The sequence below is a fragment of the Falco biarmicus genome, chromosome Z (genome assembly GCF_023638135.1).
Source record: "Falco biarmicus isolate bFalBia1 chromosome Z, bFalBia1.pri, whole genome shotgun sequence".
NCBI classification, from domain to species: Eukaryota; Metazoa; Chordata; class Aves; order Falconiformes; family Falconidae; genus Falco; species Falco biarmicus.
Window position 1 is genome coordinate 64640037 of NC_079311.1, and position 24575 is coordinate 64664611.

The 24575-nt window shown below is 36.2% G+C and overlaps 1 protein-coding gene across 2 annotated transcripts in view; it reads left to right on the plus strand.

Moving 5' to 3' along the window:
• The window catches only part of PDE4D (phosphodiesterase 4D), a 624748-nt gene that overhangs the window by 238295 nt on the left and 361878 nt on the right, over positions 1–24575 (plus strand). The window contains exon 1 of one of the 2 annotated variants that reach the window (XM_056324008.1): positions 22262–22869. The exons of the other annotated variant lie outside the window; for it this stretch is intronic. Coding sequence (XP_056179983.1) covers positions 22601–22869 — 269 coding nt within the window. The 5' untranslated portion in view covers positions 22262–22600. Of the gene's footprint in view, positions 1–22261; positions 22870–24575 lie in introns of those variants that run through there. 2 annotated transcript variants of the gene reach the window in all.

Consider the following 24575-nt stretch of genomic DNA (forward strand, 5'->3'; position numbering starts at 1 on the left):
TTTACAGTTTCTTCCTTTTAATTGGTCAATTCCTTCCAAAGTCATTATGAAAATAACACAGTGTTATAAAGCTGAAGTTTGTTTTAGGAAATTAACATAATCAGATTCAACAGAATCAGGAATTTTTGGTGGAGTAGTATTTTATCTTTTAACCTGAGACCCTTTTTTTTTTTTTTTATCCAAAGGTCAATTTCTGATAACATTGAGTGAAAGTTTTTTATAAAGGATTTTTTCAAACTTCTATTAGTGAAACTACTCTTCATCTCAAAACACAAAGTTTAGTTTATGGAAAGCACTCCAAGAATAAAACCTATAAAATACAATTTTTCATAATTGTCAAAAGAAGGTATAGAGCTATTTAAAAATACATAGTTGTAGGAGTTTGACTATATTCATGTTAGGAAACTATTTTTTCTTTTAAATTAAAAAACTTGTTTGCAGAGAGGGAAACCTGTTTAACTACAGCCATAGACCCTCTTGAACCCTTCCTGTCATTTCCAAGCAGCTTTAATAAATCTGTCTTCCTGCTGCCTCCTTTACTCCAGATGCTGAAGAATAACTAACATGTTATTTAATGCACCTGTAAACTAATTTGCATTCTGTGGAGGTTTTGGTGTGAATAATTTCAGCTGAGTCAGCCTTTTCACCTGATTTACCATACAAGTGATAAGGCTGAGTCAAAAAAAAATAAAAAAAAAAAAAATACATGACTTGAGGAGTGAGGAGACCCAATTTCAGAATAACATCAGCTTAATCTTTTGTGGAGTAGCATTCTGATCATCTGAGGTTTTTGTTACTTTTTTCTGTTTTACCACTACTTGGTTCTAGGGAAGAATTTGGGTTGCAGCTAATTACAGCACATAATAATCCAGGTTCCTGCAATTTGGAGACTGAAATATTCGTTTCCGAATGTCTATAACAGATAATAATCTGCTTAACACTTGGCTGCTATGACTTATAAAAAAGTTCAGTTCCCTGGGTTTGTTTTTGTTTGGTCTTTTTTAAAAAAACAACCAACACAGTTATTAATTTAATACAATCATTCCGGCATTTGGCTGTTGAAGATCTCCTCCTACTTTTTTCTTCATTTGTTTTAGCCCTTGTGGCAAGGCTACAGCAAACAAATACATTTTACACTTCCAAAGCAATTAGGTTGCTTAGGTTTTGTTTTTTGTTTCTGTAAAAATGTTTATTATGTTCTGTAAGAAATGTCTAACAGATGCCCACATAAAAAATCAATTGCTTTCATAAGATCTTTTTGTTGTTCTGTATTCTGAGAGCTGAAGATAGTTTGAACAAGTGTCTTCCAAACTTCCTTTCAACTCCCTAACCACCTTGTGCACGCACATATATGTATTTAGCTATGGAGCTTTATTTGTAAAATTAGTTTTGTATGTATTTAGTTTTAACTGTGTGGATAACTGATTAATTAGTCTCTAGTGATGTGCCTAAATCACAAGTATCTGTGTAATTTATTTTGTTTCAGTTTTGAAAATAGACTGCTGAGGCTGGTTTGGAAACGTGGGATTGTAACTGCTGTAGTGGGGGACACTGTATTCCAGTTTGTAGACTTTGTAGATAGAACAGTTGTAACTTTGAGCAGTGTCTCAGAAAGAGGTTCTTGTGTATCATCAAATCAAAAGGACAAACATATACAAGATTTTTTTTTTTCTGCATTGTGAGGCAAAATAGTTTTTTATGTGCACAAAATCTGTCTTTATGTTGTAACTGTGATCTTTCACAAGTGATAGTACTTATTAGCATGTTATCCTTAAATGATTGCCTAAGATAAAAAGTTGCTTAATATTATATTGATATGCTTTTTGGATGTATGTTTTATATAACTCACTGCTGTTTGCTGTAACCTATTTTTGATCCTTCACTGGAGCTTCCGAGGGACATTTCTGAAATAACTTGAACATTAGTAAATATTCTTTGTAAGAATCCCCACCCCCCCAAAAAAAAAAATGTTCTAAAGAGGTTCCATTATTATAAAATGCATACCATTATATTTCTTTCTAAATATTTTTATGACAAAGGAACTGGACTAACTTTGCAAAACTAGGCAAAATTTATTATTAGGCTGACTATATGCAATTCAAAAAGAGACACTTTTTTTTTTTTTAATAAGAAGCCTAAAGTTTGGAAATCTTAAACTCCACAACCAGATAAACTATTGTTTTCCCATTTTAGTATTTAAATCATACCTCAGCCAGTATTTTTTTTTTAAATGGTAATAGTTTGCAGGCATCTGAAGCTTATTTGCTTGTGTTTATTTGTATAGGATAGCCTAAATATATGGTGAATGAAATAAGTCAGTTAACAGAAAGTTACAAACTACTTATTATGATAGAGAAATAAAGACTGTTACCTCAGTATGTATAATTAAAGGAAACAAAATGATAAATTAAAATGTTTGTGGAATGGTAATTACATTGTCAGTGGGAAGAACTGGAAAGAAAGATTTATGTGAAACCTTGGTGGGATTGGATGGTCAGCTGATCTGATTGTTCCAGTGCCGCTGAGCTCATTTAAAGAATGTGGGCCTGTGGTTTTATTTACTTTTAGTGTTCACGAACCCACTCATTAATAGCGGGACCCAAAGCTGAAGGAATCAGTTAAAAGACTTTGATTTTGCTTAACTTTGGTTGTGGTCTGTAATACAATCATCATCTCTTCACAGCAGTATTTTGTATTTTTAAAGTAAATATTGTAATTCCTTGTCGTTCTTCAGAAAAATAGTGGTGGAAAGGACTTTAAGTCAGTTGCAAAATACATTCCAAAATACATCCCAAAGCTGCAGTTGGTGCTGTGCCCTTTTGTTGTTTTAATATTCACTTTAAGAAGTAGAAGTAAAAATCATCCATCAATACAATTTTTTGAAAGTATTTCCCACCATGTTAGCATATTCCATTGTCTTCTGAATCATGCATTGCTCTTTGCATTGTCATGCAACAGAGAAAGATGAAGCTCCTGTCTCCTGAGAGCACAGGTTTCTACAGGTAGCCTTCTCGGGCCGTGGTGATAACCCCCATACAGTTCCTATTTCTATGCTCTTCACTGGATGGGAAACTCACACTTATTTTTTATCCCAAGCAGATAGTCGTAGCTGTGTACTGTAATTGTCTTTCCTCCTTTTAATTTTTCTTCCTGTCTTTCTGCACCTGTTTTTATAAAATGTAAATGATCCAGGTAAAATTAGGATGAGTTTCACACTAAATCAGAACTCTCTTGTTTTTCAAGTTAGGACTTCAAATAACTCTGTTGATTTTCAATGCACAGCAGCTTTCTTCCATAACACATCTGCAATTGTTTGGTTTGTTTGTTTGTTTGTTTGTTTTCTTTTTTTTTCTTTTTCTATTTGACTAGTAATATGAACGAGGCTGTAGTCAACTTTGTCACTGCGTAAATTGGTCTTTTTTAAGGAAGCGAGCCCCCTCTACTGGTAAATAGGAGTAAATGCCGCTGCATGTTTTCTTAAGCTGGAGCAGATACGAAGAGAATGACATAGGACCGTTGGCGAAAACGCAATACCTAAGATTTCTGAATTTTCTCTTGCATTAATACAGCATGGGATTATATGTGAAGATAGGGCATGCTATTTTAATTTCGTACATGTGGTCACAATCTGTAGAGTTTCACAAAAAATGAAAGGCAGCTTACAGGAGTGTGACCTAGCTAAAAAAATGCTCTCAAATTTGTTTTCATGTTCAGCACTGCTTGTCAGTTCTGTAGCTTGCATGTTTTGGCTGCAGAATGTCAGACCGCTGGTTTTTTTCAGCTGTACTCTCATCTGTGGGGCATCACTCAGGCTTCAGGATTTTATTTATTGGTGTGGAGTATATATTTGAGTAACATTCTTTTTGCAATGAAAATGAACCTTTTAAAAATAAATTTACTTTTAGCACAGAGTGTCAGAGAGCCATTTTTTACACTGATGACTCAAAAATTAATGTCTGATTTTGTTTCCTGGTGCTGATAAAGTAAAGAGAAACATCAGGTATGGTTTTCTTACCTAATTACTGATGAAGAGTCTACAGAAATTACACTGTCAAAGATATACAAAGGGGCTTTTATGGGTCAGTTTCATAGATATTGTAATAATAGCAATTTGGTGTTTTGGTTTTTTTTTTAATTAGTAAGAACTTTAAAGGTTCTTTAATTGGTACTAAAAAAGGATTTCTTAAGATGTGTACCAACACTATAAAGGCAATTTCCTTATCTCTGCACAAATTTTCAGATCCAGTAAAGACAACCTTGCCAGATGTATTTAGAAAGCCTTCGAATGATCTGGATTTTATTTTAAAAAATAAAAATGTAGTTGTGAAAGGTGGTCTTTGTGGTATGCAAAGAGGTTTATCTTACTGATTTGTTGTCTCTTTTAAATATGCAAACTGTGAAACATCTTGATAAAGGGTCGGAAAGAATTTTTACTGTCGTATGTACCCCATTAACAGAAGCAGGCAATGGGATTTTCTTAATTTTATCCTGAGCCACACTAGCAGAATATCCTGTTCTTTACAACAGGATAATGGGATTTGGGTTACCATATATTTACTACAGTTGAAGATAGGAAGTACCTAAGGATCTGAGGCAGTGCTGTAGGAAGTGCATTCAAAAGACTTTAAAATTACATTTCTGTATTTTTAATGCAGTCCTTTATAAATGTTTTCAAAGGTCAGACTTCTGTCCTGCCGTGCAGTGCTCTCTCAGATGGCAATTATGGGAGGGGAAAGTGGATATTTAAAAAGCTGTAGCTTCCAAGTGCTGCTTTGAAAAGAATATGACATTGTCATTAGAAGTCTCTAAAAGCTCTGTGTTTCCTCAAGAATGATTGCATTATTATTATTATTTTTTAGCCTAACAAGCATGTTTTATGCAAGCAGTGATGCCAGTATTTTCTCCTTTGAAATAATTTAATTTCATATATATTCAGGTCCAGATTCACTTTTAAATCTACAATTAGGCCATTCAGAATTAAAGACGACTGAATACCAACCTTCATAAGAAATGGGATTTTGCAGTAACTGTGCTGGGGGGTCATCACTATAATTTTTCATCAGTTCATTGTGGTTTTCCAGAAATGTGTATATACTTGTCTTCCTTTCTCTTGTCTCTCTTTCTCCTCTGGTACTTCAGCATATCTAGTCTTTCAGGCTTGCGATGTTGTGGTCAATTTTTTTGTCAAAACTGCACTCTGACTCCACTTTCTTTAATGCGTGTTTCTAAAAACATTCTCATCTTGCTTTGCACTGACCTTAGCAAGCAGGTACTCTCTTATAGTTTGTCACCACTCAAATACAGTTTGAGCATTCAGAATTCCTTATTCTGACTTTCTGAACCCATGAGCAAAATTTATGCATATTCTGATGCCCTGTTAACTGTTGTGATCTGTTTTCTTTTGTTCTGCCTGTTCTTCCCTGTAATATGCAGAATGAGTCCATTCCTATTGTTCAACCGAGTTTTTCTTTTTGTTCCTAAACATACTGTTGAATGCAATTGCTTGCTCTCTTTTTTTCCACTTGACATGCAGTTAAATTGCTCATCTTCAAATCCATGCAGTTTCCATTTCAGAAATTCTTTTCTGCTAGCTTTCCCTTCTTGCATGTTGTCATGTCTTTTAACTGTTAATTGGCTGAGCACTGTTTTGTCTCTCTCTCTCCCTCCAAACAGTTGTTGGGGGAGCAGCTAATGGTTCATCAAGCACAGTATTTTGTTTCTGTGTTTTTCTCCATAAGCAAGTCTTTAAGAAAAAGTGTAAGAACAATGCAAGCCAGTATGATAAGCCTGCTTATGTTTTTTCCATCTTCTAGCCATTTTCGGCTGCGGGCCTTTTTGAGCAGGATGTGATTCTTATTGAGTTAACAACGTCAAATGGATTTCTCTTCCATGAACTTGTCTAGTGTGCCCTTCAGATCATAGAAACTTTTGCTATCTACAGAAAAAGAACCTTTTACAAGGAGTTCCACAGTTCAGCTGTTTATTACATGAAAAAATAAGTTGTTTATCTGTAAACTCCATCCCCAGTAGCTTCATACTATGCCTAGTTATCAAATCAGAAAACGGAACAAATTATTTAGCCTATCCCCTTTCCTTACAGGCAATCTTGTAGAGGGCTTGCCTCTCTCTCCTGCATTTATTGCTTATATTCTGGTTTTCGTATAAATTTGCAGTGTAGTATAATGGGCTTAACCTAATTACAAAAACCTAAATTGATTTTAAAAAGCATTCCCTGTCCCATAATAGTAAGTGATAGGACAGCAATGCAGAAGCTCGCATAAATTGGAAGAGACTTTCTGAGATCTCTAGTCCATGTTTCTGCTAGAGCAGGTCGCTCAAGAAATATGCACTTGGGTTTTGAATGTCTCCATAGATGGAGTTTCTGCAGCCTCTCTCCTGTTCCAATGTTTGACCACCCTCATAGTAATTTTTTTTTTTTGGTGTGTACAGCCAGTCAGAATTTAGTATGTTCCCATTTGCATCTGCTGCCACTTGTCTATATCTGTGCAACTCTGTTAGCAGTCTCACTCCATCTTCCTATTAGGTAGCTGCAGACAGCAGTAAGATCTCTGCTTAGCATTCTCTTCTTAAGGATGAAGAAAGTCACTTTTCTTAGCCTCATCTTTGTGGCAATTCCCTGGACTCACACCAATGTGTCAGTGTCTGTCTTGCACTGGGAAGCCCGAAATCAAACATGCTATTCTCCATGTGATCTTAAGACAGGGAAAATCACTTTCCTCAGTCTGCTGAGAAGGTTTTTGTTAATATAGCCCATTATGTGGCTGGCCTTCATCTCTGCAAGGGCACACCACTGAAACTTACTAACTTGTTGTCCATCAGGAACCCTTGGTCTTTTTTGGAGAAGCCTTTTTCTGGCTAGACAGAAAAATGCCTATACTGTTGTATTGGATTATTCCATCCCAGCTACAACACTTTGCATTTACTGTCATTGAACGGCCCGACATTCCCATCCACCTATTTTTTTCAGTCTGTTCATGTCCTGAATAGCAGCCTTGTCCTTCATGGCACCAGCCACCCCCAGTTTGGTGTTGCAACTGTGATTCTCTATTGCAGATGCAAAAACCTCAGATTTAGTCGCAGCCCAGATGTACAGGGGAAAAATAGAAAGTCAGATTTGTGAGTGCTCAAGACTAAATGTGTCTGAACAAAGAGAAACTTTGTATTACTACTAAAAACCTCATAAATTCTCTAATAAAGAATGCTCAAACTATTTGAGTGGTGACAAACTATAAGATAGTACCTGCTTGCTAACGTCAGTGCAAAAGCAAGATGAGAAAAAGGCCCAAAAGATGTTGCTAAGGAGTGTTAGGGAGTTTTCAGGTGCTATAGGTTTTTTCCCACTCTGGGATCCTATATTCTGTACGTACCTGATCTGCTTGCCTCTGCAGCTGCTGCTTTTGCCATGTAGTGTTTACAGTGCACTCAGAGGAGCTCAGCTAGAAGCAGATTTCTGTTTCAGCCTAATGCTTGCCACTTTACCTCTCCCATAGCTGCTATGTTGTTCCTCCCATCCTACAGTCACTTTTGTCACAGGAAATTATACCCTTGGTGCTTTCAGTTTCATCAACTGAAAAAAATGGAAGTTCTACAAACCAGTTAGTCTACTGTGAGGAAAAAAGCTGAGGGGTGAACACATTCCTTGTTTCCCAGTATAGCAGGTATGATAGGGCACAACACGTTTTACTCTGTCTGAATTCTGCAGATTGTGATCCTTTGATGGAAAGTACTGACCAGACATTTTTTACTGACTGGTGATTACAAAGCAGATATGGTTCAACTGGGATGAAACATCACTCGTCATATTAGACATGCACTTGAATTAACTACATTTGATTAAGGCTCTGCACCTTCCTTTAATTTAGGATTACCTTGCAACTCTTTATGTAATTTTACTTTCTTCTAGGTTTTCATGTTATTCAGTAAACACATGGTTTTCTTGCCTGTCACTCTTCTTTAAAGAGATACTGAGCTAAAATTGCCACTTATAATGTCTGTTTTACTTCCTCCACTCCAAACCCTGGACCACATTTTTAATCAAGTCCAGCATCTCTCATTCCAGACTATAGGACTTGCAGCTGTGCCTCCCTTCATCTGGACTGCAAGTTATAATTTCTGGCTATGCTCAGAAGGCAAAAATTAACAGGGGAAATAGCAGCTGCAGCATGGAAAATTGGAATAGGGAAGGGGCTGAAATTAACCCAAAATTATGAACAGGGGGTTGAAGGGAGAGGGAATGAGCTTTGTAATCATGTGTGTGAGCATATGAGGGAGGAGAGTAAGAGGCTGGGACTGACCAGAAATCACAACCATCTGGAGGTCTCAGTAACCAGAATGCAAACAGTACTGTAACTGTTTGCTTTCCAGAAAATTAAATACCAAAAATCCTTCAAGCTGAACCAATACTCAAAGATACATGTTTTCCTGTAATGGTGATGAAATTTTAAACTACATCTTATTGTGCTGTGTTAGCCTTTGCAATTCTGGACTTTGAAAGTGTAAAACCATTTTGTTTACATCCATTCAGGCAAAGCATTAAAACAATAGAGTGTTTTCCTCTATGTCCACTTGTTTTTTGCACCAGTTCGGGTGCCTGTGTTTCCTACCGAAATTCATCATTACTTCTGTCCAGCTCACTAATTATGTCCATTGCAACAAGTGAGCACCTGGCTTTCATCAGTCCATAGATGAGCCTATAATACCTTCAGCTTAGATTTCTAACACGTATTTAGATTTTCTTCTGTCTCTACCCCTCACATTTGACAGAATCTATCTTTACAACACCTATAGATATATTTAACTATTCTTGAAATTTTCCTTAAAACTTCGAATTTCTGTTCAAAATCTTGAGAAGGTAAGACTGCATACACATCACTACCTTATATGTGAAAAATTCTGTTTCCTTACACTCTTTCTTTCTATTTGCCCTACTCCTCTTTTCAGTATGATTTCTGCTAAATTTTAAGCTGTTAATGAAGCTTTTTATTCTGTAATTGTACAGAATCTGCCCCAGTGGGGCTGTAGTTCTTGGCTATGGCTCAGCACTACTGCCATAGGGTAGATGTTAAATAATAATATATAAACAAATATAACAAAAAATATATAAACAAATAATATAAACAAATATAATCGTTCATTAGTAATAAATTGTAAAAAATGAGCTTTTTGTTACTCTGTTTGCTTGGGTTTACCTTAATTGTGTACTTCTCCTTTGAGACCACTGGAGGGAGAATTTCTACTTGTATTTCCCCAGAATGTTTATAGGCACCTCATCTGGTAAATTTTGAGTAGTTTATTACTGCAGTCTTTGTAGCTAGCATTGACTTGACTTACAACCAATGGTATTTGATATTCGTATGTCTCTTTAGCACTTACAGATCATTGTCTGTTGTTGGATCTTAAGAGAACCATAGACTTGAGTTTTCAAGTACTCCTTGCTACTGCCTTTTTCTTTTTTTTTTTTTAATGTTCACGTTGTCTGAAGTTCTAAGCATTAAGTAATGAAAAAACCACAAAAATATCCCAGAACAAACGTTCCTTGCCAAAGAGATCTTGCCGTTTTAAGCAACATAAAACAGCACATCGATACAGAGATTTAAAAGTGAGTATGTGATGACAGTAATTTCCAGTAATCTAGTTTGTCAGTTTCCTAAAGGCACTGCAACAAAGAATTTGAAGGTAAATAATGAGATAAAGTTTGTGGATAGGTGGCTTCTAAGTGAAAGACTATCCTGAAGACAGTTTGAATGCATTTGGTAATGACAGGGGGCTGAGGGAAATGGGTATGTTAAGGGGAAGCTGACATTTGAACAAGGTAAAAGAAAAGAGGTAGGGTAAAGAGTCAGAGAAGACTTCTGCAAGTGAAGGCAGGCAGTCTATGACAGCAAACAAGAGTGAAAGAGATAAAATTCAACAGTGTCATATTGGAATGTTTGGCTGGGGAAATTATTCTTGTCAGCAGTGTTCTGAATTGCTGACAAGACTGTATTTGTCAAGGCCAGGAGAAAGGATGGAGGATAATGATTTTCTGGATGAGCGTTCTTACTGTGTGGATGGATGGGATCACTACGCCATCATATGACTCTGAAAATTGGTTGCTAGGCACAAACTCACACCATTTTCTGTCCTGGACATATGGTTCCCCAGGGTTCTCAGTTTACAGTGCTGAAGTTGTAAAGCGCTCTATCAGCTTGACATTCACAATCTATAGACAATAACACAAACATCCCATCACAATTTTGGTTTCCTCTGAGATAAAAAGTTTCCAAAGAACTGGCTGTTCATTCAGCAAAACTGGCAGTACTAGCTTTCCAATACTGTTGTCTTGCACCATCACTGCTGTTTCTTAGACCTCCAGATTTTCATTCTTGTTCCTCTTTTTACCATGCTTCATGTGCCCTTTTCTATGTACTCCCATTTGTACCTTTTTTTTTTTCCTTTGAGTGTTTATCTTAAAGCCCATTTACATTATGGAGCATATTTATTGTGCTGTCAGATACTTTTTTATCATAGCTTGTTTTTTAGGTGTTCATCTTCCTGTAAGGGCAGTTTACGTGGTTATAGAAGGATCCTGGACACATTTGCAGGACACAAAGGTTTTTTTCCTGTTTCTGTTCTTCCCATGTAGGCTACAAGACAGTCTGTGCTTTAGGTTGTCAGGGCAGCTTGTTTTAAATATGAGATGCATTCTTGCAGTTGAGCTGAGGTAAAAAAACCAAACCCAAACACTTTAAGAATTACACAGTAAATAAGTAAATACAGAGTATAATTTCTATTTCAGTTCTTTAATTGTTTCGTTTTCCTTTAGTGTCATGTGCCTTCTCAGAGCACCGCACAGCACCTCTAGGTCCTTTTTTAGAGACAGGAGATTTAGAGGTGTTTCTGGACCCTTTTCCATGAATATCTCATAGCTTCTGAAAAATGGGATTCATGAAGAACATTGACAACTAAGTTGCAATATTCACCTGTGCAGAGGTTCCTGGGGACTGGAAAGAGACAGCACTTCGGCCCCTTGCTTTTCTTAGCCTGTATCTTCTCTGTAACCCCTTCTGATCTTTTTCTGTACCCATCAAGATGTTACCATAAAGGAGTTTCCAAGAGAAAGCTCCTGAGGGAACCACAAATATTACTTCTGCAACATCTTACCCACCACAGCACATATTCAAAGCTCTCTAGTAGGCCACTTTTGGCACCACTTAGTTGGGTATTATTTTGCAACAGAATGTTGCCACTTTGGTATAATCAACATCCCAGCACTGAACCATACCAACACTCTCCAGCTCTGGTGTTGAGACAGAGCATCTTTATCTTTCCTTCCTTCAATCAGTTTAGAATTACCCTCTTAAAAGAGTGTTCCACTGAGGTCACGACATCCTGAAGACTTGAATCCAATATGATTATGCATTCCTTTTCCTATCAGTACCAAAGTGAACCAATATTTATTGCTTTATGAAGCTTTTAATCAAAGTTGTGAAGTCTTTATGTTCAGATGCTTAAAGTTTATATGGTTCAAGAAATGACTGGACAAACACAAGGAAGAAAAATTGACTGATTTTTTCTATTGAGTAAAAAGACAACACATGGCTTGAGATGTCCGAACACTGCAAATGATTGGAAGTGTCACTGCATGCTTCTTGTCTTCTACTCTTCAATTATTATTTACTCCTAGCAGTTGTCAGAGAAAATATACTCAAGCAGATGGACCTTTGGTCTCAGACAGTATGATTACTGTCCTGGTATTTAGCGCTCTGTAGGTTCATCACACTTGTTTCTGGACATCTAATACTGGTTGAGGTGACACTAGTTATCAGGTCTGCTGTCTTGGATCCTGCTAATCTCATCTGGTAAAAAATGACTTCTCATATGACCATATTAAAAAAAAAAAATAATTCAAAGGTCTACATGAGAGATGTTTCTTCCTCACCAATGCAAATTGCCACCAATAAAGGAACAGACAGGCTGGAGCCTCAGTGTTTGTAAAGGAATGTAAGTACCTTGATGCCATGGCTGAACAGTTTTAGTTTTTCTGATACTCTTCATTTCTGTATCAGCATTTTTAATCAGGTATAACAAAAAATCTGCTGGCTACATTAATCCTCTTTTCATTCCACCAAGCATCTACAGGAGTCTTGGTTGTCAGAGAAGGACCTAATTTCTATAACAATAACTCATTATGCAACCAATATCCTAAATGCAGCTCCGTGGTTATGTGCTTGTTTTCGAGAGGCGCTCTTGATTTTTTACTTCCCTAAAGTGCTACCCAGTCCCAATCTCCTCTGATAGCAAAGGACTTTTAAGCTTGCATGTGGGCAAGATTATGCATTCAACAAACAACTTCAGAGGCACATTAAAATCTTTAAAGGAAGTCCAACCTTCCTAAAAAGAAAATGGGCTATCCTCAGGCATCTTCTTCCAGACTGTAGTGTTCTGCTGCTTTGATTCTGTACAGGAACAGGCAGCAAGAATCCCCAAATACAGCTACTACATTGTCTGTAGGTACCCATCTAACCTGGATATTTCAGGCCTAGTGCCCTCAATATCAAGAAAGAGGTTTTGGAAAGCATTTTTGGCTAGTAGGAATTTTCTTTTGGTAGTCTACAGGGTTGTCTGATTCTTCCTGGAAAAAAAAAAATATAGTGGAAAGATACACTGCATAACTATGTCAAGGGAAATTAAGCATGGATGGGTTTCTTTTTTCTTTACTTTTCTACATCTCTGCATTCTGTGAACAGCACAATTTCGATTTTGTGCCCCTGAAAGTCACAGAATGCAGGAACTTGTAGCAGAATTATAAAACTAAAAAATACCAAGTGGCTTCATGGTCTGGCCTGTCCATTATCTCTTTCAGTTAATGGCTTTCATGTTTTACATTCAAGTGCATGAAAATCCCTCTGAATCCTTAGTTCCTTGTCTACTTGCTGCAAACATTATTTTTTTAAAGCTGTTACATGTGTTCTTTGTTAACAATAAAACCAGAATATCCTCTCTAAGCACAGAAAGGATAGTTTAAAATTAATCTTATAATTTTGGAATCTGCAACTGCAACTAAATGTTTCACATATTTTTTTGTCATGTTAATTTAGTTTGGTTTCAGTCAGTAAAACAGGGGTATTAATGTAATACAAATGCTTAACATATTCTATAAAGATCTGACAATTTTTTCTTGCCCTCAGCTTTATAAATGAAGAAAAAGAACATTTTCATTACGGTTATATCCAACAAGAATGTCTGAAAAATTAACTTCTCTGAAAACAGTGTCCCTTAAACCAGTGATGAAGTGGTGGCACGGATGTGTATAATTAATTGTGTTAGGTAAGAACTGCTTCTAGTTTAGGATTTTTCCTGTAGAGGGTGACAAAGGACTGATAATTTCTTCTTTCATTGTCCAACTTCTAGAGATTGTTCTTTTCCCCATTTAAAGCAGGCATGAAAACTCTATAATATTAGTTTTGGGCAGTTTATAAGGTGATTTTTAAAAGTCTGCTAATTATGTTTGCTTTCAATCATAAATATAGTAATTTTCTTTACCTGATAGATTACATATGACCCTCATATTTAAATGCTGTTGCAGTACTTTTGAGTATCTGAGAGCAGCCATACTCCAGTTCTGTAATGCATCATATTTTTTTTCCTCCGTAATTATAAGTGCCATATGATGTACTTCAATAAATCATTTGGGATACCTCTAGGTTGATGTACTAAAAACAACTATTACCATTTTCTTTTAAAGCGTACATTACCTTTTTCTACTGTGCATTGTGCTGTAGTTTCTGGTTCCTAGTTTCTTCCTTGCAAAAATAAGGGAAAACTTCTCCAATGTTTTTGGCAAATATTAGGTTGAGTAAAATTGCTTATACAAACCAGATTTCTTATTATACACAAAGTTTATAAGCCATCTGCAACCAAAAGGAATTTTGAAGTGTTTTTTTATTCCACACATTCAGAAGAAAATAATGGTATTTAAGACTGCAGAATAGAATTTTGCAGGGTAGAATTAAATTTCCATTTATGTCCACAAAAGGTTGCCTGAAACCACTTAAGTCCTATTTCTTAAGATGGAGAGAGACACATGATAGAATTGGCAAATACACAAATACTTACTGTTGATTCTAGAAAGATTTATGAAAATCCTACTTTCTGGGGAATTCTATAAAGGAAAAAGTGTGACATGTTCATAGTATCACAATCCCAAGCTTTTCCATGCAGGGAAGGAACATTTTTCCCCCCAGATTTCTTCAGAGGACCTTATCACCTGACTGGGAATACACTCTGTCAATTCTTAGTAACATTGTAGAAGCAAATCCTTTGTGGTGTTTAAATTTTAATGCGTGGTCAAAATAACAGATTACTTGAAATATAACAGATGGTCTAGATTCCTTATTGAGTAAACTCTGCATGTGTCTGACCTCTCAGAAATGTACTTGTTTGTTTGTACGTTATACTGTGGCGTAACTACCATGCTTGGAGGGCCTGGGTTAAGTCTAGTTTGATAAGAGCTATTGCTCTTCCTAGCTTCAGAAATAAACTTTGAAGTTTGGGAATCTGGACTGTCGATATGCTTTTTGCCAAGTTCCTGTGATACTTTATAATCCCTAGATTTTTACGCAGTCATTGTGCATTCGCTGACATCAACAGGCAAAATTACGCTCTAATCATTAAGCTAACTGATTTTCCAAAAGCTCTAACAGTATCTATCACAGGTCTAGCCCCAAGAAATCTTAGAACCACAACTTGCTTAACTGCTATACTTTTTAATCAAGCCTATATCCATGTTAAATACAGACTGGGGAGGTAGGGTTTAGCTTGGTTCATTCTGTGCCCTGTACTGTCCACTGCCCTCTCCTTTCACCTCTCCTCATTACTACTCTGCAAAGCAGTTTATATTTATAATTGTTTTCTGCTCATGTAGGCCATGTCCTTCAATTGTAATTAACAAAGAGTTAACAGATATCTTTATGCATTGCAGTGGCAGGAATGCTGCCTAATGCTCCTGTCTGTTCTTGGATGTAATTATGTAGAATTACATTCATTTCCTTTAATCTGACCTCAGGAAATGTTTTCTTACACAATTGTTTAGAAATTACGGTTATTGCTACTCTGTTTATTCTTATTTGCCATATGAGGTCACTCACTTCTATGTTAACGCATATGTGTGTAATGGTACATCTGTGTATCTTTTCCTGGCAAGACAAGCTTCTTCCCACACTGATACAATCTTTTAAAAGAAATGCAGCTTTTATTTTTATGAAGTATCTGTTAGATATTCTAACACATGTCACACTAGCTAGGGCCTTTTTTTCAAGGGTTGGTGTAGTAAAGGCATTTTGTTTTGAAATGTTGATAGCTTGCTTTGTGTACTCAAATGGGATTTTATTAGTAGTCCTTTCTAATGGAAGCTTTTGATGATAGAAGCAGTTTTTCTTTATCCTTTTCTTTAAATTAAGGAACATCTAATCTTGTTAGAAGGAAATCTCCAGGCTATCCTATGCAGTGTTGACATAATGATTTAATTTATAACCAAATGCTAAGTAGACTGCTCTTGAGATGATCACTTCCCCTTCTTCATTTGTTTTCTTGTGTGCATGTATGGCAATGAATGTTTTTAAACTGGAGGTCTTTGACAGACCATTTACTGTGTTATTTATGGGAAACAGTGGATGGCTGCCTACAGCACTCAGTTTACAGCATTTTATTCCAGGAACAAACTACTCTGAAAATATCCTTAATTCACTTTCTGTAGCAGCATGCATTGTAGAAGGAACTGCAGAACCTTGCAAAGATTTCAGAGAATCTCCATTTTCAATTCATTCTTCAGAAACTCAGTGTACTGTTCTGTTGGAAGTTTGGAGCTTTTTTAGAAGTTCTGTGTCTGTATTACATTTAGAAAATTATTTTGAAAGTATAGTACTAAGTGTTATCTCTGACATTTGCATAAAATACTGCTGAAGTCCTTGTGCATAGATTGCAAAATGTTCCTCTGTTCTTAGAATGGACTCTGGCCATATTGTAATACATAGCTGTTGTATCTAACTTGTTTTCTTTCATTATCATATACTCTGTGTTCTCTTAACTCTGTTGTTTCTGCCATGCATAGAAAAGAGAATAAAAATCTAGTAGCTCATTTGGGGGAATCAGCAGCTAAATAGCACTTTATTTTTGTAGAATCATGACAATATTTCCAAACACTCAAAAAATCATAATAAAAGAAATGACTGACTAAATACAACACACTTTATTGAATTGCAAGGTGAATCTCAGTTGATATTATGAAAACTTTTTGTTAGGAAATTCTCAAGAATAAAAGTACTCTAAAATTTAAGTGGACGGCAAGTGTTTTGCTCCTGATGGTAAACATACCATACCCAACTTTGGTTGTACCACAAGCTGTTCTTATTTTATTCTGTTCTCCTTCTGAAAATATAGTTTTAAATGTATATCTATCTGACTATTGTTTGGAAAGTTGATGTGATTCGGTCTTTTAATGCAATTTTAGGTACTATTGTTCCATTAGGATATTAATGAAAATTTACTCAGATCAAATATGCAGAGTGAACAGCGCAGCCTGCAATTTTCCTTGGAATATTTGGAATTGCATGTTTTCCATGCAATAGAGGGTTTTATCTATCAGAGGATGCCTGCTATTTCTGTGCTAATTGCAACCAATACTCTTTTTAGTCACCTGTTGCAGCTGCATGGTACCTATGGTCTCCCCAACAGGCCATGGATGTAACTGCTAGGAAAATGGTCTGATAAGCACAACCCTGCACTTTGCAAATCCCTAAATATTCTATCAGCTCTTAGAGAACGTGGCAATTGGCAGGTATTAAAATGAAACTGTGAACTTTACTGGTACATAACATTTTATAAAGACTTCCTATCACCTATTAATTTGTTCTTTTATCCTGATTTTCTTCCTTGATCGCTTTGCTCCTCAATTCATGCATTAACCTCTCTTTCCAAATAAGAATCATAGTATCATCCAAGATTCTTATTTTCTGCCTTATCTAGAATCAGAATTCTCCTCAGTCACACCATGCCCTCAGGATTCTGTTATTTGCTTCAGGAAATTGAACCATCATATACCACCTGTTCTTCACAACCACCTCTGACTTTGTCTTTTCTCTCCACTTCTGCACCATTCTCAGGTGCTCTAGTACCTCAGCATGGTCTGATCTGACCTTACAGCTGGTCCTGCTTTAAGCAGGACAGTGGACTTGATCACCTGAGGTCATTAACAACCTGAATTCTTGTATGATCCTGTGATACTGAGCTACTTGCTTTCAAAGAAGCAACACATCGGTTGGAGGGTTGTTCTTGCATTCCTGTGTGTCTGGAATTCTTTTCTCGGTCCCAAGTGAGGTATTTTAATAACTTTTCCTCTTCATATTTTATGGGAAAGAGTTCTTTTGCTCCTAGTGAGTGACTGCATTTATGTTCTAATAAAAATTCTGTTAAGGGTAATTTAGAATAGGCACAATTGTGTAATGTATTTTATATGTATATTAATAGTTAAAATATTAAAGTTACTTTATCATACTCTGTTCAAAGTAAGTTGTAACACAGAAATTACTTTAAAGTCTTTGTTTAGTCTCTTTTATGTGAGATCAAATACATGTTTAATCTTGCACAGTATTACCTGCAGAACCTATTAACTTTTTCTTTTCTGTATGCTGCAGCTTTTTCTAGTCCTCATGATTAACAGAAATATGAGCCCTTTAAGCCTGTAATATTTAAGTATGTTTATCATAAGGAATATATTTTCATAAGAAAGTTCATTAAAAGTACAAGAATTGCATGCTTGAATTTCATTTTTTAGTAACTTTAAGTCATCACTGGAAGAGAATATAAGCTACTGACATGTAGATTTTTGTAATACTGGATTTCTGCTACAGGGATATTCTAGTCCTCTGCTTTTGTCCTGAGCCTTATGATGATTTAGTTAAATGTATAGCAGGCAGAATTAAATCTGATCTTGATATAACTTTTACCTATGCAGCTGTGACTAAGCTAAACCAGCAAAATTAGATTTAACTGTGAGTGCCTTAAAATAGAACATAGAATCAGAAAGTGAATCAAATGCCCTTAGGACACACAATGTGGATATGCTTGAAGCACTATCAGTATTACCTTTTGAAAATGTGATATGTATCAGCTCTCAAATGTTCTTATTTTAAAAGAAGCAGTAAATATCTTTTTTGGTGGAATTTCACAGACCACTTTCAGTGACCTCATTTCACTAATAGGAGTAGGTAAGAGACCAGAAAATTAACTCATTGGAAAAAAACATTTTAAAATACTTGTTTTGCAATCTTGATTAAAAACCCTACAGCAATTTTTGGACTTGTACCCTATGCTTTCTTAAGTATGTGTGAAAAACACATACTGTGGTTTTTATCTGGAGTTTTTCAAAGGAGTAGCCAACAATGTTTTCCAGTCTTAATAATAGTTGTAGTAATCTTTGTAGAAAAATTAGATATATCTTTATTAAAACAGTGAAGTAGGGCTGTTCTTTAATCAGAATCTTTACAGAAAACAAAAATTGTACTTTGTTGTCTTTTAATGTAGCTAGACACATTCAACTGTGCATGATACTTTTTCCTTATGGACTGATTTTCTTTCAAGACTTTATTCTAGCACCTGGGTAGGCTACCTCATGCTACTGCCCTTTTTCTGCCTTCTTCCCAGTCCTGACTCATCGATAAGCATTGTGTCTATCTCGCATAGAGGTTATTCAATATTGCTGGAAGTTAGATCTCTGCTTTTTATTACAGTGAAGGCTGTTCATGTTTCTAACCTGTAATAAAATCAGTCCAAAGGCTTTCATTTAACTTCGTGAGCATGATTAAGAGTTTTCATAGTACGTATCCATGCTAGGCATTACAGAGATTAGCTCAACAGATTCTTAAATAATTTATATTGTGGGACTGTTTTTAGTAATTAAAATTGTTCTGAGCATATGAGGATCTCATTTAGTACTCTCAGATTTTTTTTTGCTTGTTTTATTTTTTGAGGAGGAAGAGGCAGGCCTTTGTCAAAATAAGGTATCTGGAGGAAAAGAATCATAGAACATTTAGGTTGGAAAAGACCTTTAAGATCTTCAAGTCCAACTGTTAACCCAGGACTGCCAAGTTCATCACTAAACTATGCCCCTAAGCAACACATCTACATGTTTTTGAACACTTACAAGGATGGTGAGTCCATTGCCTTCCTAGGCAGCGTGTTTCAGTGTTTGATCACCCTTTCAGTGAAGAATTTTTTTTCAGAATATTCATTCTAAACCTCCCCTGGCACAACTGGAGACCGTTTCCTCTTGTCTTATCACCTGTTATCTGGGAGAAGAGACCTACACCCACCTGCCTAAAACCTCCTTCCAGGCAGCGGTAGAGAGCAATAAGGTCTCCCCTGAGCCTCTTTGTTTCCAGCCCAAACAACCCCAGTCCCCTCAGCGGCTCCTCACAAGGCTTCTTCTGTAGACCAGGGCAGCCAGCCTCGTTGCCCATCTCTGGACACGCTCCAGCACCTCAGTGTCCCTCTTGCAGTGAGGGACCCAAAACTGAACCCTGTATTTGAGGTGCGACCTCACCAGTGCCCAGTACAGGGGGCAATCACTGCCCTAGTCCTGCTGGCCACACAGTTTCTGATACAACCCAGGATACTGTTGGCCTTCTTGGCCACCTGGGCACACTGCTGGCTCATGTTCAGCTGGCTGCCAAACAACAGCCCCAGGTCCTTTTCCACCAGGCACCTTTCCAGCCCCTATTCCCCAAGACTGTAGCACTGCATGAGAACATCTACGTTCAGAAATTTAACCTGTTAACCAAGTAAGGAAAAGCATTTTAGTTTGCTATTCATGCAAATGGTGCTGCTTTATAATGACTGAGTTCACCTTTCCTGTTAAAAGGCCTTATCCTGCTGTTCTATACGCGTTATGTTACCCCTCTGAATATGTGGCAAACCCACTCAATACCTGTAATGAAGGGTGTCAAGCTAATGGTCCTTGTTGACTTAGTTCTAATATTTTTAAGAACAAGGATAATAAAACTGCTGATGTGTGGACTAATACTTCCCTTTTCTATAATTATCTTTGTAACATAGTGCAGTGTAAAGTATGACCCTGGGCCTGCTGTACTAAATGTTAATAGTCTTATTGACGTCATTGATTCATTGATCTCCAGCGGGTCAGTTTGTCTGGTTTTATAAAGCCACTGCCAGCTATCTGAAAAACATGCTTTGGAACAGACGTCAGATGGCAGTATTTCATAGCATAAAAGAATACAGCTCTCTTTATACAGACTATTGTCTGAAGAAAAAATATTGCACTCCTATGGAATTGCTAGTGTTTTTTTTTTTAATAAATAAGAAGAAATAATAGACTAATAGAGGGGTGATATGTCTGTTCTTCACAGATATAAAACCCCCCACTTTCATACATTATGCTTATATTTCGTCTGCTTGTTGAGGACAAACGCTGTGTGTACTAGTCTTCCAATTGAAAAGGAGTGGAAGCAGTTACTGTGTTAGCCCTGTGTTAGTTACACTTTAATCAAATTCTTTTTTGGTCTGTCAATGAACACTTGATTTCCAGTTTAAATTTTGTTCTTAATAAAACATAGTTTAACATTTTGGGTTTGTAGTTTTAATAGTATCTGGGCTTTATTCTGTATTTGGTCAGGTTTTACTATATTTTAGTTTTTACATAGTGATTAAATATTGTACAAAATTTTAGAAAAATACACAAAAACATAATGCAGAGTGATTTCTGTATTCTGTGGTGCTGTTTGATATTGAGTTAAATTTGTAAATACACTGTTATCAAATTTCACATATGACGCAGTACAGTTAAACTTGTCTACATAATTGGGGCTGACACCTGATCGCAAGGTCATTCTTAAAGTAAGTTGACCTTTCAGTTGCTGTTCTGCTCAACTTCTGTCAGCATCATGATGTTCTCTTTATAATCCTCATCAGGAATTGTGGTTTTGGTGCTAAGTACAAAGGTGATTCCTCTCTGCTGTGACACAAGGCTGCTTTTGAAAGATTTCTGATTTTGCAATAAAACAGAAAACAGTATTTGCCTTTCACACCTGGTCATGTCATTGTGGTCAAACACCCTTCACCCCACTGAAAGCCTGGACATTGTGTGTGCTTCAAAAGGAAATTCTTTACAAAGGAAAGCTGGATTGTAAGGCCAAGTAAAAGAGGAAAAACACATTGCACCAACAAAAATTATATGTAACCAGTGTTCTGAGATTAAAAAATCTCTCACAAAATGGTGACGGTTTGTTCCTGTAGGATGAACAGGAAGTATGCTTACAATGAAAAGATTGTTGTTGTTGTTGCTGTAAAAATGAATGTACTAAGCTTAAGCAAATATTAGCCTACCACCAGGTATTACAGGTCTTTGTCAACTACCAGTGTCCAATGAACAAAACTGAACATGTTCATAAAAAATTTTGTCTTTCAGAACAGGTGAAGTGAGTTAACTAAAAATGAAAAAAAGCAAGCCTCAGGATTGATTGACAAAGGTTTTGTTGTATCAGAAAACTGTAACAGTATCTTTTTTGCATAATGCCATGAAAAAAGATACTCTAAAAATGAAATTTAATAGCAGTATGTGGTGACTACATAAATGCAAATACTTTTGCCTTTTTATATTTTGGAAGTTTTCTTTTAATATCTTCTGATAGTTTATTTCCCCACCAGCTGTGAACAGCAAAAAGGCACTCCCTTAGTTCAAGTAGTGGTCATGATATGACAGTATACTGAATTAAGAATATCTCATAAAACAGCAACTAGTTGCTGCCGTAGTTTGATCTTACATTTTCAAAAAAAAAAAAACCAAAACAAGCATTTGAAGTAGCAAGTATTAGCCTTTCCTAAATGCATTTGAAAATGGTTGTGATGAATGGACTTGGGGGTGGGGAAGGCAAAGCCGAACCTAAGCCCTTTTACATTATTTAATTGTAGCATTTGCTAGTTAGGTTAAGAGGTAAAAGTTTGTAATCTCGATTGGTAAATAGGGACAACAATGATAAATACTGTGGAACCTGGAAAAAACAGAAGAGGTTATTCAGCAGTCCCCCTTTCTTTCAGCCTCCCTGAAGGTTCAGGAATAAGCAAAGGGAAAGAATAACCAAACAAAATGAGCACACATCTGATGTTTAAGCCCTCCTCCAGCACTTCTTATGTACATAACCAGAAGTCACTCAAGCAGCTGCAGCACATTAGTTCCAATAGTTTAACAGGCAGCTTTACAGCTCTGACAAAGGCTGTACTAAGGCAGTTTCTTCCTCCTGTGCTCACTTGCTATGATAGCTAATAAGTGATCTTTGGCAGCAGGTCTGTGAGAGGAGTGGTAATGTTTAATAGGTTTCTGTATAGGAGTTAGCTTGCTTTTTTCTTTGTAGATCATTGTCTATAGAGAGAAGCTGAGGGCAAGCGACACCATGTTGAAAACAGAATAGGCTGAACTAGAGTTGGAGCTCTGCACAGTTCTTGAGCACTGATTAGAAAGGAAATATTTTAAGCAGCTAAGCCAATATTCGATTGTATTAGACTTTGATAGCAAACTTACTTTGGAAACATGGCTCAGCAGACAAGTCCAGGCACTCTGGCTGTTCCTGAAGTGGATAATAAACATTGTCAAAATCCCTGGTTAAATGAAGATCTTGTGAAGACCCTGAGGGAAAACCTGTTGCAACATGAAAAGTCCAGGACGTCTAGGAAATCTTCATCTGCTTCTCCCCGGCTGTGTCCAGTTATTTCTCCTCGAAACTCTCCAAGGCTTTTGCGCAGGATGCTTTTAAATAGCAACATACCGAAACAGCGGCGTTTCACTGTGGCACATACATGGTAAGCACTGAGTGGGTTGTCATGAAATGTCAGATTAATTTTTTATTTCCCCAATGCCAGTGCTTACGTTTGTTAGTTTGATCTCCGCATGAATCCCTCTGGTTGAAAGAGACAGTTCTAATTTGTGACTTAAGTTAATTTCAGACCAGAAGTTTAAAATAGTAATTTATATAAAGTAAGAAAACATGAAGTAGCTTTTGTGCAAGCAAATGTATTTACTCTTATTTCTTGGGTAATAATTCCTTTTTTTCCCTCCACGAGAAATAAAAACTGGAGTCTTTAAGAAGGAAAAGTACTTATCTCAGTCTGTGCTGTTCAGGCTAGAGTGAGTAGGCAATACTTTCCTTTAGTGTAGTTTTAAAGTATATTTTATTTATTTATTGGTCATGTATGATACCTCCACTCCTACACAGAATAACATGTTTGTTAATCTTTTAACAGCACTCAAATTAAAAAGGAAATGATAGAGAAGAATGGTAGGAATATTTGTTGTATATGAAACAGTGATTTTTATGAAAGCAGTAGCTGGAATAAACAGAGGAAAGATGGGAAGGGGAACCCCTTGTTAAGTGATTCACTAGTACTTTTTTGGTAACTCAATAATTTCTTAGACATGTGTTTGTGATCAAATCTATACAAGACATGCATTCTGTTCTATCCTTCTATAAAACAGCAGCATAATTTCATTACTTCACTTATTATTTTTTAAAAAGTTACATATGAGATTATTGTAACTCAGTAATACATTCGTGTTTGCTTTGATGGTCCTGAGATTTTGATGTGTTCTGTTTTTTCTTGTGAGATTTCCCCCTGTTATTTTTCAAATAAAAATGTAATATAAAGAAAAGAGAGCAATGAAACATGTTCAAAGAAGGTCATGCATTCTAAGCAGCAAATGGATATGCTATTCAAACTTACCTTCATTTGTCTGAAATTAGATTTACACTATAGCTATGTGACTGGTCGGTGCATTGCACATTACATACTTGTGTGCCTAAATATTTACTCTGTATGTATTTGTGTAGTTAAAATACACCTTTGATAAAATGATATTTTTACCCTTGAAAAGGATGAGGAAAAACAAGTGTGCCTTTATGCTTAAAGCGTATTTGTTACGAAACCAGTGTGCCTGGTCAGAAATTGCCTGTGTAACAGAGAAAACTGAATAAAATTAGGATATTTCATGTTCCTTTAACAGTTATGCATAAATCTCAAAAACATTAAGGGTCTCTGACTGCTGATCTGCATTAAATAATTTGTAAAACAGTTTGCACATAAGAACACACAAGATTAAAAAAAATCAGAGCTGTTTGACATTGTAAGATGAAAATAAATAATTTGTGAAAGCTTACAGAAGGGAAATTATCATGTGTGCTTATGTATGTGTTATGAGAGTTATTGCAGACAGTTTCAGATGACAGAGGAAGGAAGGGTGTTAAAAGGTAGATATGAAGTGAACAAACAGGTTTGGGCAACATCAAGGGGCAAAGGCTGGCATAGTATTAAAAAGTGGAATTTTGTTTAAGCACATTTCCTGTAGTGAGCCTCAGAAAGTTTTGAGTTTGGGTAGAGTGCCTTTTTCAGCATGATGTGGAGTATAGGAAATGCTTGGTTTTTTCCCAAATATTTGAAATACTAGGCCTGCAAAATACTATTGTAGAACAATTCACAGTTATTTCTAATGATTTGTAAGACTGGCTCATCTT